This window comes from Nothobranchius furzeri, chromosome 2 (genome assembly GCF_043380555.1).
Source record: "Nothobranchius furzeri strain GRZ-AD chromosome 2, NfurGRZ-RIMD1, whole genome shotgun sequence".
Lineage (NCBI taxonomy): Eukaryota > Metazoa > Chordata > Actinopteri > Cyprinodontiformes > Nothobranchiidae > Nothobranchius > Nothobranchius furzeri.
Genome location: NC_091742.1, coordinates 67,688,044 through 67,704,587, shown reverse-complemented (window position 1 = coordinate 67,704,587; position 16,544 = coordinate 67,688,044). Strand labels below are relative to the sequence as shown.

Genomic DNA, 16,544 nt, shown 5'->3' with positions numbered 1-16,544 from the left:
GGCGATTTGATAAATATAATGATAAATAACATACAAACTCTTTGTGGGGAAGAATGAGATCACAGATACAAGCAACCGAAATAAGTTTTCTCCACAGAGTGACTGAGATGGGGTGAGATGCTCTAGCTTCCGGGATGGGCTTGGAATATACCCACTGCTCCTCTACATCGAGAGAAATCAGTTGAGGTGGCTCTGGCATCTAATTAGAATGCCTCCTGGATGCCTCCCTGGCAAGGTTTTCTGGGCACATTAAGATTCCCCTGGAAGAACTGGCTCAAGTGGCTGGGGAGAGTGAAGTCTGGGCCCACCTGCTTAGGCTACTGCCCCTGGATAAGCGACCGAAAATAGATGGATGGATTGTTTGTTTTTTCTGGGCAGTTGTACACATTTCTTAAATGCTTTCAAAATAAAAACACGAACCAACAAAGCATAGCTCCGACTACCAAGTCCTCCCGATGATTGTAGCATTCTTTGTCCCAGGAATGCTGCTGCAAACACACAGGACCTTTAAACTTGTCTCTAGTTAGTGTAACAGTTCTTATTAACCTAAGTGAATTTTTAGAACTGTTCGACATGAAAGTGCCATATCAAATGTGACACAACTTTAGGAATAGTTGGAGGCAAAATTGCAAACAGGTATCATATTTGACCATATTAAGACATAAAGCAAGACGATTTGTGAATGTCATGAATATTATGTCATGACATTGTAAGTCTGTGATGTGTGGGAAGGGACTTGTACCAAGGTCTAGTACTCCAGTCCTGAATCCTAAGTGTTGGCGACCTCTCTTCTAGGTTTGGCGACGGCTACACAGTGATCGTGCGAGTCGGTGGCTTTCCTCCTGCGCTCAAGCCAGTGGAGGACTTCATTGAGCAGACTTTCCAAGGCAGTGTTCTCAAAGAGAAACATCACAATACTCTCCAGTACCAGCTTCCATACACACCAGGAGCTCTGGCCAACATCTTCAGCCAATTCACCAGCCATCAGCAAAGGCTGGGTTTGGAGGACTACTCTGTGTCCCAGACTACTCTAGATCAGGTGAGACCCAAAAACTGAAACAGTCATGAGCTTGGTGGGATACAGTTTCAGTTTTATATTGATTGACTCATTTATGGATATTGTTTCTTGAATTTTACTCATCATTAGAAAAATACAAGAGAAGGAGAGTATGATTATGTTTGAGGATGAGAAATCATAAAGCAGCAAGCGGTGACTTCGATTCTGAAAAGATTTTTTTCAGGGGTGCACCAATGTGAAAATGTTGGCCGATATTAAAATTGCCATTATATCCGATAACTGATATTTACCAGTATTACATGAGTATAAGTCAATATGTAATAAAACAACAGTACACTGAAATATTGCAAAATTTTGTGTGCAGATATTGAATCGATATAAAAGCAGTGTGTAAGGCCTGACTCGAGCTGAGCTGGACCGGAGCGAGAGTTCGGATTGTTGCGTGTATTTTGACCCAAGCGCGGAGTGACTGACGCCTGGCAGATTGACACGCGTTTGCTCTAGGAGTCAAACCGTACAAAGCTAGTGAGCACGGCAGCTCCAAAAGGAAACAAGCTGACTTACTGCGAGTGGCTTGGGCTGATCTGGTCAGAACAGGCTTGAGTAATCCGTTAGGATCTGGTAGGAACTCGGAACATAGTCTGGTTAGGAACGATGACTGAGTGGTTTGGTGATGAGCTGCACTTCCTTATGTAGACGTGGCGGGTGATGTGAGCCGGAAGACTGGCGCTGGGAATGCTGGGTAGTGGAGTTCGATTGGGCTGAGTGAGTGTGGGTTCCTCCGGGGGAGGATGTCGAGGGTTGAGAAGGAGGCAGCGTGACACAGTGTATAGATTTTTTTTATTGAGGACTTACTTGGAAACATTTACTTCTTTTCTTTTTGTGTAGTGCAATTCAAAGTATGACTGCTACGTGGCAGCGGTTTTCACCACCTTCATTCTGACAGAGCAAGATCTCATGATAACGCTGGATGTGGTTTATAAGCGTCTGAACTGTGTTTTTCAATTAAGTATAGTCTAACACATTACAAATATTGTCTGACTTTTAATATTGCAATAAATCATATCCTCTCTCTTGTATTGAGATACATAGCATTGCCAGATTCTTGCCAATACACACCCCTAAATATAAGAAATAATTTGAATGTATACACACATTGATGTATATGACATGATTACCATCACTGTCACATAACTAAACAGTTACACATCACCCCCACCCCCACCCCCCCACCCCCACCCCCACCCCCAACCGTCTGAAATGGATACACAAATGGAAGCAAGATGTAAAAAAATATTGGTTGTTAATATCGGCCCAGTTTTACTTATCGGACTGATACCGATATGTAAAAAATGACAACATTGGGCTTAATTACACAAGCTGAAAACAATTAGACCCTATGAAATGCCCTTAAACGTTGTCACTTTCCTCTGTGTACACTTACAGTATCTTAGCCCCTATATGGACTCGCTGAGGCTTAACTACAAGCACATATGTGAAGGGTGGCTTTTGAGGACATGTTATTATTAACCTTATAATTATTATTAAGGTTTATGAAGCACTTTCATCTCCAGAATCTCTATTCTTTCTTTAACCCAATACAAATTAAGAATGTAAGCATCTAACAGTCGTTTTAACCTAAAACTCTCAAAAGCAGATCTTAACCCATCTGCACTTATTATTTAAAATTTGGTGGTAGAGAATTCCCATTATTCAAATTGCGTGGTATAAATTCTAGCATTTTAACCAAGTCTCCAGGGAAACACATTTTTCATGTGTGTATTTTTGACAAACCACATTGAACATTGGAATGAAACTGATGAATAATTTGTTTGCTCTTTAAATGAAAATATTGATTTTGGCTGGTTTAGTTGTACAAAAAAGTGGTGTATTTTCTGAAATGTGCAGTTTCAGTTGGATAATTTCCTATTCTGGCCATATTTTCATAGAGTGGCAGCTCATTTTAATGGATCATTAGCTCATCAATCATTCAATCGTGCATTTTAAGAGTTTTATGCAAATTACTTTGCTCCAGGAGAATATGCGAAGGAACATTTTAATCGAACATTGTTTTGTTGTTTTCTTCATCAAGGCTGTCAGAATGGCCGCTGGTGACTACACTAAGTTGTGTTTTGCTGGAATAGTTTACTTTAAAGCTCCACATATCGATCATAAATAAGAGCTTATATATAAAAGCTGCTAAATCCAGAACTTTTTAATTCCATTGCTATTGCTGCAGTTGTTTGGTGAAAATAAGCCAAGTCCCTGGTGCTGCAGACTGTCTTCACCTTTTGTTTTCCTTCCAGCCCCAGAGATGTGATACAATCAGACAGTGAATGGTGAGCGCGGGTGTCTGGTTTTACAAACCCTCTATTAACTCAGCAGCAGATCGCCTGGTGGGAGGCGAGAATGACCTCTCTGAGGTTTACAAAGGTCATGAGTCACCCCTCATCGCTGAGTGGGGGAAGAAAAGTAAAAACAGACTCAGATGTGAGTCTTCTGTGAAGGGCTTCAGCTGTGCTGTAATTAAATCTAAAATAACGAGAGGTCATTTTTCTGTGTTTCTTCACCTTTGAGATAATACATTGTTTTTCACAGTTATGACACATCCTTGAATTGGTGCTAGTTAAACGAAATTTTTATTTTGTTTATTTGTTTCTTGAATTCCAGTGGCAGATCTAGAAAATTGAGGTGCCAGAACTGTAGTCAGGGTGGCAATGTTAGACCTCCTCATTGAAATATGAAAACACCTATAGAGTCAACATAATATCCACAAAAACACTTAAAATAAAAATGGAATTTATTGTCAATATTTCTTCTAAGAAAACAAAAAACATTGCTGAGTATATCGAGAAAACCATTTATTAAACAAAATAAAAAAGGAAATACGCAATACGGAAAACAGATTTACAGGAATGATTACAGCTATCACTTTTAGAGAGTGCTTTAAACAGAAATCTGAAGTTTTTTGCCAGAAGGCCCCATCTAGTGGCAGAAAAATGTATTATACCTTAAACCCTTCTCCGTACTTCCGTGATTACAGCTGAAATAAACACTTTTTGTTCATGCATTTTCTCCACTGAAACCATGTAAACTTTTCAAATAAATACGGATTTGTTTGAAAATATCAGAGAGACGATTTTCTGTATATTTTAAATATGTTAAATATCGTCTGCTCTCAAAATCCTTGTTGATTCATCAAACAGAAGATTTTCATTCTAGATTGTTTTTAGCCAAGATAATAACCTAATGGTTTAATTGTCCTCATTAATAGTTTATTATTACAAATAGCTGAAAAATCTTTACCATTTTCAGTGTTTGGCTTGGGAATTGCCTCACAACTCATATATCTGATAATATACGTTTTTCAGTTAGTTAAAAATATGATTTTATATTTAAAGACCCCTCTAAGAGGGTATCTTTCAGTGACATCACCACAAGAACACTTCAGCAATATCCAAGAATTTAATGTCAGAATGTAATACCATGATGCTCATTTGGATATCCTATAATTAAAACTAAGACCATCTTTTGCTGGGATTTTCACATAAAATTTGCCATCCAGGACTCATTCACACTGCCAGTAAAACAGAAAATTACCATTAATTAGCTCTTGAAATATAATATTGTTCTGACTTTATTCCCCCATAGGAATTATAACAGAGTCTTGCTTTCGAGTTCAAACATCACAGATGTTAAACCAGCCAACAGCGTCTAACCTTGAGCATTTCTCTTTTACCTTTTGTGTCAACCTGGCTACGCTGGTCAATATTTACCCAATCAGGAGCAGTAAATAAATCACACTTAGACCAAAAGGTCAGGTATTAAAACATGAAGGGTCCAGACTGGAGGCCCTACTGAGACCCAGATGGTCACCTTTCAGCTGGTGATTTATAGAGAAGAGCCCTGACCCATATGTCTCTACGCCCAACTTGCACTGGAATTAATATTGATCGACACAGGGCGGAGCTCAGGCCTTGGTGCTGAGACTAGAGATTGAATAATCTTTTTAGAGCAGATTTAGAAGTGTGAATTGTTTTTTGGATCAGTGTTTTATGTTAATCAAACATGGGAGGACGGAGGCACAGGAGTTAACTCATTCACTGCCAGCCGTTTCCTGATCAGTAAAGTCCTTCGCTGCCAGGGTTTTTCTGCGTTTTCACAGTTTTTTTAAGAGTTACGGAACATTGCGCGCTAGGATGATTCGAGCGATATCCGTTCTTTCATGATCCATTGTTGAATTGTGATCGGCAGAAGCTTTTCCGGTTCGCGCCTTACTTTTTTTTCACAGCAGTGGCCCAAAACGATCACCTAACACATGGATTTTTTGCTTCCTATTCACGTGACGTGTGACGTACACAGATGAAGATCGGCTTTAGAGATGGGATGTTTGTTGTCACGTCGCGGGGGCTCATTCCGATGCCTACACAGTAAAAAATTGCAAATGACAAATTTAGTCGTCTTTGGCAGTGAACGGTTGGATTTAAAATGACGATTTTTGTTGTCAATGGCAGTGAATGAGTTAAGTGCTCGCCCCGTAATCAGAAGGTTGCAGGTTTGAGCCCTGCTCGGCTTGTTGGTGGTCGGAGGGGCCGGTGGCTCCAGTGTTCGACAGCCTCTCTGTCAGTGCGTCCCAGGGCAGCTACATCGTAGCTCATCCCCACCAGGGAGTGAATGAGTGTGTGAATTAGTGAATGACTGATTCTGTTTTAAAGTGCCTTGGGGGGTTCCAGGACTCCAGAAGGCGCTATATCAAATACAGGCCTTTTACCAATTAATCAGCACAATGATCCTCTTCCTGTGTCAACCTCACTCACGGGAAATTGAAACAAGATGGTGCTCGATTTAGCGACGAAACAGAAAGCAGAGAAAAGTTTTCTCATATTTGGTACTGAAGAGACGAAAATGAGTCCTTTTTATTTTGCTCATTCAACGTGAGACCAATGTGCTTTCAGAGCGTATGGCCTTCCAGTTTCTAAGGAAGGAAGTTGCAGGGGGTACATTCACTTTAGTCAGCAGCATTTATAAACCCATGTGTCTCTGTGTAAGAGTTTCGTTTATGAAACTGTGTAGTAGCTCAGCTTTTTAAATGAGTGTATGAATTAGCAAAGGCAGCTTAACCAGGGCTGTTTATTTCGTGCTGACAGTATGAAAGGGTTGTAAGGTTAATTAGACTCTTGGTTCATTGAGTTTAAAGAACTGGGAAGGTATTTTAAACGAATGCTGCTTTTAATTTGGTTTTATTTGTTAATACAGTTAAAGTTTTAGTCTATTTAATGAGTTCAAATTCAGCTTGAATAACAAAAAAGTGTCATGGGATGTGGAAAATCACATTCTCAAGAGAGACCAGCCGACATCTTGTAGCTGTGTGCAACAAAGACTTTAAGGGCCAAGCTTACAAGAAACAATTTTTACTTATTTTTTAAATACAATGGGTCAACCTGAGTTTCACATGCAGGGTGAATGTGAAAATAGTCTTCTACCACTAGTTTCCTGCATTAGCTGAAAAAAAAAAATAGATGAAAAAACGCTTGGATTAAAAAAGCCAAGGACATTAGCACATCATCATCTAAAATTAGCATTCATGGACTCACCCACTTGGCTCACGACGAGGAAGACTGTTGTTGATTTAATATCCAGGAGACAGCAGAGCACCTCTTGGCTAGAAGAAGCTAATGCTAGCATTAGCAACTCAACAACACGGCAGAACTCCTTCAGGCCATCTTCTGCTCACCTCTCCTCTGACTCCTTTCTAGTTCCTGAAACCAGAGCACTAGAGCTTTTGTCCCACAGGGATCAACTCAAAAGGTGTTGACTTACACCAGAGCCCACTGCAGATGTATTGAAAAAACGATTTAACTTGGCCTTTACGACAACTAAGAGTGGAAACACCTTTACATGAACTGGTTTTGCATGTGACATTAAATCAGTTATGTGTATTTGAAAGGTCTCACCAATACGCTCTATTGGGGATGGTTGGTAACAATAAACTAGATAAGTACAAAGTGCAATCAATGGGCCTTTCATGGTCACAGAATGATACTGTATGGCCAACAACTGCATTTGTGGCGTGCTTGTTAATTGCTTTGTTTGAGCGAGCAGGTGAGTGTTTGTGTGTGTGCATGTGCATGTGTGTTTGTTAACCCTTGGTTCTTCAAATGAATGACTGAGAGTCTCTGAAGCGAATGTGCTGGGGGTTGAGTGGTGAGCAGTCTGTGTCACTTGCTGCCACAGACCCGGTCTCTCGGTCCACCAGGCAGCGCCTCCTTGTGGCACATTTTTTAAACTGGAAATGTGGGTAGAGTTAGACTCTGTTACACGTGGTTTATGCTTGACGCATTCACTTTCCGTGCGGTGATGCGGCTCGCGGATGGAACGCGCTTCACAACTCGCAGCGTTTATGGATTGTGCGGCTTGTCTCTGCGGTGAGCCAATATTCTCCCAAACTGAACGGGGCAGCGTGGAGCTCTACGGCATGCATCCAACACTACACCATAGTAGAAGTAAAAATGACTGTTTACAACATGGCATTTCAGCATTTTTTAACAGCGTCCTCGTCTTTTTCGACAGTGCGAGCTATTTCTCTCCAAGAATTATTTACAACATGTTGATCACGGTGATCTCTGAGAGCTGAATCATACAAATGTCTGTATTTACGAACCTCTGCCATACTAGTTCTTGCCGGTCCGCCATGTTTTTCCGTGTCCGTCCGTTCGCGTGGTTAGAAATTTTCCGAGGTGCGCGTTGCGGAAATTCTGGGCCGTGCGGAGGGGCGTGGTTGTTAAAATGACGCAAAATGACGCAACTTTTCCGCGCCGAGCCGTGCGGACCTCGCGGACGCGTCAAGCATAAACCAACCTTGAGGGGGTAACTGTTAGGGGCCCACAGACCCTTTCATCAATATCACTGTAGCTCTTTGAGAATTTTAGTTGAGGACCCCAGATTTAGAGTGATCCTTTCATTTTAAGTGATTAGTACTAATATGTGTATTTTGGGCTTATTGTGATGAGTACAAATATAATACCCCATAAAAGAATTTTGGGGTATTATAACCTACACAAAACTTACATTTTTGTGGCCCATAAGGACTATTAGCTAGGCAAGTTTGGCCCTCTTTGAATTTTGGACAGCATTGTATTAAACCATTAACTTAGTCCATCAGGTTCCAGCTGAGCATTTTTAGCTTGGTAGGAGGGTCTGTGAACATGTAATTATTCTGTTAACTTTTACAGAGATGAGTTGACGTTAAACCAAATATAAGGGCTACATTTTCTCTCAGCTCACATCCATAATAATATAACTAGAATTTATTCAGAGATAACCACCAGGATAACTGTGAGGTTCTTTGTTCAGACAAGTTGAAACTAAAAGGTTTTCTTTACTCTAACTTGACATGTTTTGACTGCCCTACGTCAAGGAGGACCGCTGTTGGCAGTCAAAACATGTCAAGTTATAGTAAAACAAACCCATCTGAACAAAAGAACCTGACAATAATTAATGGAGAGAAGAAGACATAATATTCAGCATACCAATGTTCCTCCCATCTAACTGTACTTATGAACCATGTTGTCAATTGAAAGATTTGATTTGTAATTTCTTAAACAGGTTAAAATAGGCTATTATTTTACATCTATGTACCAAACTTCTTACTTCTATGGTAGAAAGTATGGTTCCATAGCTAAATGTGTGTGGACTCAGCCTTAGAGATGGGGTAAGGAACTCTGACATTCAAAAGAGACTCCGAGTCAAGCCTCTACATCTTTTCATAGAAAGGAGTTTGCTGAAATGGTTTGGGCATTATATCAGAAAGCCTGCTGAACACTTTCCAGGGGAGGTGTGACTGGAAGGCCCTGTATTGACCCAGGAAACGCCGGAGGGATTATATCTACACGCCAGCTAAGGAACGTGTTGGGATCCCACTGGTGGAGGTTGATAATGAACAAACAATAAATAGTTAATTATTTCATGTCATGGGGTAAAACATCAGTCATGTGCTGAAGAGAATATCTGAAAAAAAAAATACATAAATAAACGGTAAACTGTTAAAAACAATTGCTATGTTTCGGAAGAGACTTGACACTGCTCAAAAAATTCTTCTTTCTTTGTATTTTGATGCTGTAGATCACCATTTACCAAACATTTTAGCATCTGACCCACAAAAGTACCACAAGAAACAATTGCTACCCTGGATATCATTGGTTAACTGTGCAAAAATCACTTAAAAGCTGAATTTAAGTTTAATTTGTTTTCTGGGGATCCATTTACTACATGTGTGACAGTACTTTGTTGTTTCATCATGGCTCAAAGAGAAAACAATACAAATGGAGGGGTGGGGGATTTATGAGTCCACACCAATGTCAAGGGCTAATCTATGTCAATGTCTTGGTGTGATTAAGGTATTAGCAAACCTTTTGTTTCAGCATAAGTCCGGGTTGACATTTTCTGGTAATTTTGTTCTTGAACCTTTGGACCACTGTATTTTAAATATTCAATTCTATTATTTACTAAATTTTTAATCAGACCATTTCTGCCCTTTAACATATCGGCATGAGTTACAGGTCTACGATTCCCATTTAAAACCCTTGTGCTTCTGTAAAAAGGGAACAAAATTCAGTGATGAAAAGAACAGTAAAATTCTCTTACACAGACGAAATGTAAACAATCCACATATAAACAGTTCAGAGTGTTTTTATGGTGCCTGAATGTGTGAATGATGTGGACTATTTAAAAATAAAATTCATTTCACACTTTGTAAGGAGTGTTATGGTATAAAACAGAGGTTAATTGTGTAAATCACGTCCTTCCCCTCCCGTTTTCTGCCTCAGTGGTCATCAAATCAACACACAGATTTACCCCCTGTAATATCATTAAAGCCTGTATCCATCTGTTATTAAGAAAATGCCACTCAGCCGCAGTGGTGCGTAACATTCATGTCATGAATGGGTGGTTGGCTAAATACGGAATTTGAACACTCAACAGCATTGGTTAAATTTACCTCAGAAAGGCTGCTCTGCCGAAGCAATTTCAAGTTTCGCACCAAGTTCACAGACGACACTTAAAATTTCTGTAGGGAAACTCAGCAGCCTTGACTGTGAATAACTAATGCTGTGCATGGCTCAGCATATCAAGCCAGTATCAGCCAGTGGCTGGGTCAGAGGTCAGGAGAGATGGGTGGACAGTTTTATTTGTTGCTGCTGTCAGTCTGGTCCTCTTACTCACTCTGTCCTGACAAGAGGACATCACGCACACAAGGATATTCTAGCCTTGGGTTGTCTGCATGCAAAGTCTTCTGTCCTTTTTCTCAAAGTTGCCTCCAAACTTTCATCAAACTGAGAGCTTTATATGCCTCCATCAAAATTTTGTGAAATGACACAGAATTTTTCATCCCATTTTTGAAGAAATACAGCTTTATAGGTGAGAAGGAGGGATTCTGCAGCTTCTAAATCTTTTTTATTTTAAAATGTCCTAAATAAGGTAATTGCTGAACAAAATTAATAAATATATGAACCACTTCTAATTTCCTAACATTCTTCTTCCATTGACACGGATCTTGTTATAATCATTACAACAATATAATTGATGTTTGTTTTGTTTTGTAGTTTTTATTTACATTTGACATCTTTTTCACTCACATCCTTCTAGTGGGCCATCGTGACGCGTTTGTTTATATTTGGCCACTGCGCGGGGTGGGGGGAGGGGGGACTCGATGCTGCACAGAGACAGCTGGTGTTATCAGCTCTGAAAAGCATTGATCACAATTTGCAGATCACGTTTATTTTTCATGGAGATCGGCCGCGGATTCCTCTTCCGTCGGCATACTAGGAATCGAAACTAGGAATCGAAATAAAAAACGTTGAGCGATTCCGCGAAAAATGTACAGTTGGAACCGGATGCCCAACCCCCGGACCCTTTTGTTGTGATCCATTGACTGCATATCAACATTTGACCACAAGATGGCATCCTTACTTAATTATGCAGAAATTAAGTAAAAATGACATCCTGTGGTAAAATGTGGTTACTACAACCACTTCAATCAACTCTTTTGCTAACCGTCATCAAAGTACAATTGTCGGCGTTGCAGCATTAGCTCGCAGGAAACATGACAACCCCACACTCACTGATGGTAAACAGTAGTTACATTACTCCTTCCTTTATTTTGAAAGGATAAAAGCTGACAATCCCCACAGCCAGCTGGATCTGAAATATTACATATACAGTGGTGCAGTGGTTAGCGCTGTTGCCTTGCAGCAAGGAGGTCCTGGGTTCAAATCCCAGCCTGGGTTCTTTCTGCATGGAGTTTGCATGTTCTCTCTCTCTCTCTCTCTCTCTCTCTCTCTCTCTCTCTCTCTCTCTCTGTGTGTGTGTGTGTGTGTGTGTGTGTGTGTGTGTGTGTGCTTGGTTGTTTGTCCTGTGTGTCTCTGTGTTGCCCTGTGATGGACTGGCAACCTGTTCAGGGTGTACCATTTAATGAGATGAGCTGACTGGTGAAGTTAGTTAAAATAGTTCAAATGTTCTTTTGTACGTTCTTGCTGTGTTTGTCTTCAAATTCCATTTTTGGTTCTTTTTTAAACACAGATAAGGTTTTTCTTTACCTTGCTGACAGTTTCGTTTGCGGCTGCAAACGTCTTCAAAGCTGACGCTGATGGTAGCATCACTTCCTTCTCCGTTTATCCGCGGGCAGCAAAGGACATTGTCGCCCTCTGCTGCTCACCCTCCCCTCTCCGATGATGCAGTCCCATGCGCGATCCAATGAGTAAACCCCATCGTCTCTGTTCATGGTCCCACATCCACGTCTCCTTATCTCTATGGCTTCCTTTATCCATCTTTTGTATTTCTGTTGTTCGGTGTTTATGATCCTTGTGTTGTCCCAGTCCATTATATGGTTTTCTCTTGTGCAGTGATCTGTTACGGCTGACTTCTTTATTGTGCTTTCTGCTTCTTGTTTTGCTGCTCTTGTGTGTTTTCGACTTGTTTCTTTCTCGCACTCCTTTCTGTGTTCTATTGTTCGTGTGTTGAGTTGGCGTCCGGTTTCTCCTATGTATGTTTTATTGCAGAGTTTGCATGGGATTTCGGAGATGACTCCACTTTTATATCCAGCTGGTATCTTGTCTTTTGGGTGCACTAGTCTGTTTCTAACTGTTGTGTATGGTTTTGTTGGTGTGTTTATGTTGTGTTTTTTCATTGTTGCTCTTATTTTTTCTGCTATGCCTTTGATGTATGGTAGGGTTATCACTGGTTTTGGTTCTTGTTTTTCTGGGTTTCTGGTTCTTTGCTTAGGTTGTTCTTTTCTTTCTGTTGTTGTTTGTTGTTTTCCTTTGTTTATCGCCCATGTCGGGTATGCGCAGGTCTTTAAAGCATGTTGTATGTGTTTGTCCTCTTGTTTACGGTCTCTCTCTTCTGTTATTATGTTTGCTCGGTGATATAATGTTCTGATTACTGACATTTTGTGTATGGTAGGGTGTTCTGATGTCCATAATAGATATTGGTCTGTGTGTGTTGGTTTCCTGTATGTGTTTATGAAGACGTTTGCAGCCGCAAACGAAACCATCAGCAAGGTAAAGAAAACCTTATCTGTGTTTAAAAAAGAACCAAAAATGGAAAAGTTCAAATGTTGTTTTGTAATCCAGTTCATTCCTCCTCTGTAACAGCTGTCTGTGCAGGTTTCATAAAAGAAGAATAAAAAAACTAATTAAAAAGAAAATCTAAAAAAAAACTTGAACAAAACTAAATATTTCTTTAGATACATTAAATGAAAAAAAAAACATTTGTTTTCTCTGATTATCTCACGCTCGGTTGGGTTTCTCTATTTAAGAGGTGAATTTTAGTAATTATCTAAAAAAAAGTCATTGTTAAAAACAGTTTCTGGTGGAAGGGCCCTGGATGATCTTTTTCCTGTGGAGAACTGACTCATAAATCACATCCTTTTACTTCCAAACAGCCAATGAAATCAGTTTAATGAAAAAGCAATGCTCTTATCATTTTACACGATCCTCTTTGCTGCTTTTTTTCTCGGCAGAGTGAAAGTTTTCGTGTAGCCTTATCACTAATGCACTCGGCTGCTGTTTACAGCTCAATGAAATGCAGACAGCCTTTTATGAAAGCCATACGATTGATTTTGTCTTATATTAAATGTGCATCACAGAGAGACGAATGATTGTTTTATTCTCTCTCTCAGCTGGTCAGAGATGTCACGCTGACATCACTGTGTGAGTCCGGGCGCTTACTGATGTCTCGTGGCTCTTTTATGCCAGCCCATGCACCCCGTGGGCTGAATGACTCTCTGTTGGTTTTAAAGACCGGAGGAATGGGAGAGCAAATATGAGATTGATAAAAAAATATCCACAGGCTCTTAACTGCTGTGCTTGATGCATTATTAAATTGTTTTGTGATTTTGCGGTTCAACTATTTTTTTTTTCTTGCAGGTCTTTGTGAATTTTGCCAAGCACCAGCACGAGGAGGATGAGTCTCATGCCTACGGAAACCACGTGGACATTTCAGACGAGCTTCCCCTGAGGACCATGCAAACCACTAATGAAGCGCAGAAAGTTTAACGGGAGAAGAATTGTTATTCACATCGAGTATGGAATGGATGCGGCCCGGTTTTCGTACAACTGTGGGATGAATTGCGATTTATACGGATCAAAGAACGTGGGCAGAGTGTCTCCAGAATTTTGCTCCCACAAGATGAAACTATTAAAATTTGACCTAATACGATTACCGATATACCTGTAAGACTAATGCAAACTATGGACCACTGTGAACTGATGCCCTTCATAGTGAAATAAATGGAAAGAGAATACAAATAATACAAAACAGGTCTAATTTAGAAATATACCAAAAGCACTTCACTGGCACATGCTATTTTCTAACTTCATGACAATCAGCATCCAGTCAAAAACTTTCAGAGGCTCTGATTGGGCGCAATGATTTTTGGTTAATGCGGAAAATTTAGGGGGTCTGGACCGCACCTGCTCCATGCTCAGTGTAAATGAGGCGTTACAAGTAGCTTTGCAATAAATTTTATTCGAAGGGATTTTTAGTGTCAAAAATATAGATGTTTTGTACCAAACAAAGCTATATTTAAATATTTTAATCGATTTTTATCCCAGTCAAGGTTATCTGAATCTTTTTTTTAAGTTTATAATTATAAAATGGTCAAAAATGGCTTCCAGTAAGTAAAACTTTCATCTTAACTCATAGACTGCCATATTTCACATGAGTTAGAAAAATTCTTAGTTTAGATAAGAGATTCATTTCTGACCACTATGGGATCTAGAGCCAAACCATCTTTAAACCCTCAACAGTGGACACCTCAGCCTAGACTTTCTAAAGGATTGTTGTTTTCAGTTGTTTACATTTGCTGTTCATTCTGTGGGTGGTCCAACAGCAGACGTCTAATATCAGATGATTGTTGCACCCAAAATGCCAGTAGGCGTCAGACAACAGTTCTACTTGCTGACGGCCACCCCGGCGATAGTTAGAAGGCACAAATTTCACACAGACTCTCGAGATGTGTTGGATGAGTGGAGCAGCCTCTAATTATCTGTAGATGTTGTTCACTGACAGGATCTGAGGTTACTGCAGAGGGACGATGCAAAGTCAGCCAGCTGTCAAGCATGCTGTGTTCTGCAAGTACTTTATGAGGTTTACAAGCACTCAGAACCTTTCTGATGCAGCAGACGTGAAGGAAAGCGCGAGCACAGCAAGGATGGTTCTGGTGAATCAGAAATGTATATGAGCATTTATATATATTTAATTAGCTTCTTAATTTGTAGCCTTGTGAAGCATTTTATTGTTTTAATCACTTGTAATATGTTATGCTATTATGGATGTTATAGTAGATTATACCAGATTAGTTAGGTTATAGGACCTAGCTGTACAATAAAATCTTAATGCACTCTGTGCATAAAAACTTTTATTTTGTCATTATAAATGCCCAAGGTTGTAACAACAGTCTCAGATGTTTTTGTACTGAAAATTTTAAAAAATATTTTCATTTTCCACGAAATAGAAATTATGTGGCAAATATTCAAGGGGAGGAATTCAGCCAATAACACTTTCGCTTTCATATGTGAGGGGCATTCTGTCCTGCTGTAGGCAAGAAAGCAGGGAGGGGGCTTTAAAGTACAATACATTCCTCAACCTCTAGATGGTGCCACCAGAGAAAAAACATTGTTGTGACAACAAAACAATCAACCAAACACAAATTTTCTAACATTTGATATTTTACATCTACCAGCTTGCCTTCACCTTGCATCCATGTAAAATGTATGCTTTGTGGAATAAGCAATGATTTGTTCCTAATATTAACATCAACATTGTACCAAACTACTTTCATCTGGTCTGAGTAAAGTTTTTTTCACAAAATCTTTGGTTGTTTTTAGGTAAAGAAAATAATGTTGTTTTGGGTTTACTGGCATACCCAAAACAGAGCTTGCTTGACAATTTTATATGGTTCTAGCATGAAACATGTGATTGTGACATATGTACATTTGATTTGACTTTTGTTTAACATATTACAGGTTAAATTTATTCCAAACCCACACATGTAAGACCAGAATGTAACCAGTTTTTTGTTGCACTTATACTTGAAGCATTAATGAACTGCTCACAGAACCACTTCCTGTTTTAGTTACTTACTGTTAATTCATAAAGTAAAAATCAATTTTGTTGAAGCAAAATAAGGACCAATCAGAGGGCAGGATGTTAAGTTTTAGGGTTTTTTTCCGGTGGGTGTGGTGTTGGTGGTGGTGTATTTACATGCCCATTCAGTCTGGATGTGGGCCGGTTTTGGAAACACTTTGACACCATAGTTGTCCTGTTTTGTATGACATGGATATTACCTGATGTTAAAGCAATGCATTCTTCTGCAGTTTACATTTCTTGGCACTTTGTTTTTCACAGTCCTAATAAAATTGTTCCACACTTCTCACACCTGGTTTATTTTTAGAACCTAATCAAATTTAGTTCAATCAAAAATCAATCAAAGGTACTTTATTAATCCCAGAGGGAAATTAGAGTTTCAGTACACACAATTCAGAGATCAGACATACATGGGCAAGACACATGACAAGAACTGGTGACTGTGGTCATTCGCAACCCTGAGTTGTGCTACCTTAATAGAGATAAGAGGGTTGCATGAGGGTTGGTTCAGGTGGAGGGAAAAAAAGGCACTTCAGAGCTACCCTCCACCAGGAGGGCAGCTTTGCTCTGCAAAAAAAAAAAAAAAAAAAAAAACACCTCAGACAGATATGCAACAGACTTCAGACAACACAACACAAGTGTCCACTAGGTGGGGTGGTGGGTTGGGACTATCCCCACTTCAGTTCCTGCAGCCATGATAGAAGCAGCGCATGTCACCTCAGTGTGGAAAGGGGGAGGAGCATTGAGGGTTGGAGGGTTACAGTGACCCTGGAACATTTCGGCGGCCTTCCCGCAGTCCCGCCCAGGCTGGGATAGGAGACAGAGTTGAGTTGCCATAGCAACGGCACATTCCACATATCTTCTGAGGGGGGAGTTTTCGTTG

General features: G+C 39.9%; 1 protein-coding gene across 2 annotated transcripts in view; it reads left to right on the top strand.

Annotated features, from left to right (window-relative positions):
• Window positions 1-15,950, top strand: part of LOC107377411 (phospholipid-transporting ATPase ABCA1) — a 324,049-nt gene extending 308,099 nt beyond the window's left edge. For both annotated transcript variants that reach the window (XM_054747824.2, XM_015946964.3), the window contains exons 49-50: window positions 796-1,039; window positions 13,441-15,950. In XM_054747824.2, the coding sequence (XP_054603799.2) occupies window positions 796-1,039; window positions 13,441-13,569 (373 nt within the window). In that variant the 3' untranslated portion in view covers window positions 13,570-15,950. The remainder of the gene's footprint in view (window positions 1-795; window positions 1,040-13,440) is intronic.
• The last annotated feature ends 594 nt before the right edge of the window (window positions 15,951-16,544 follow it).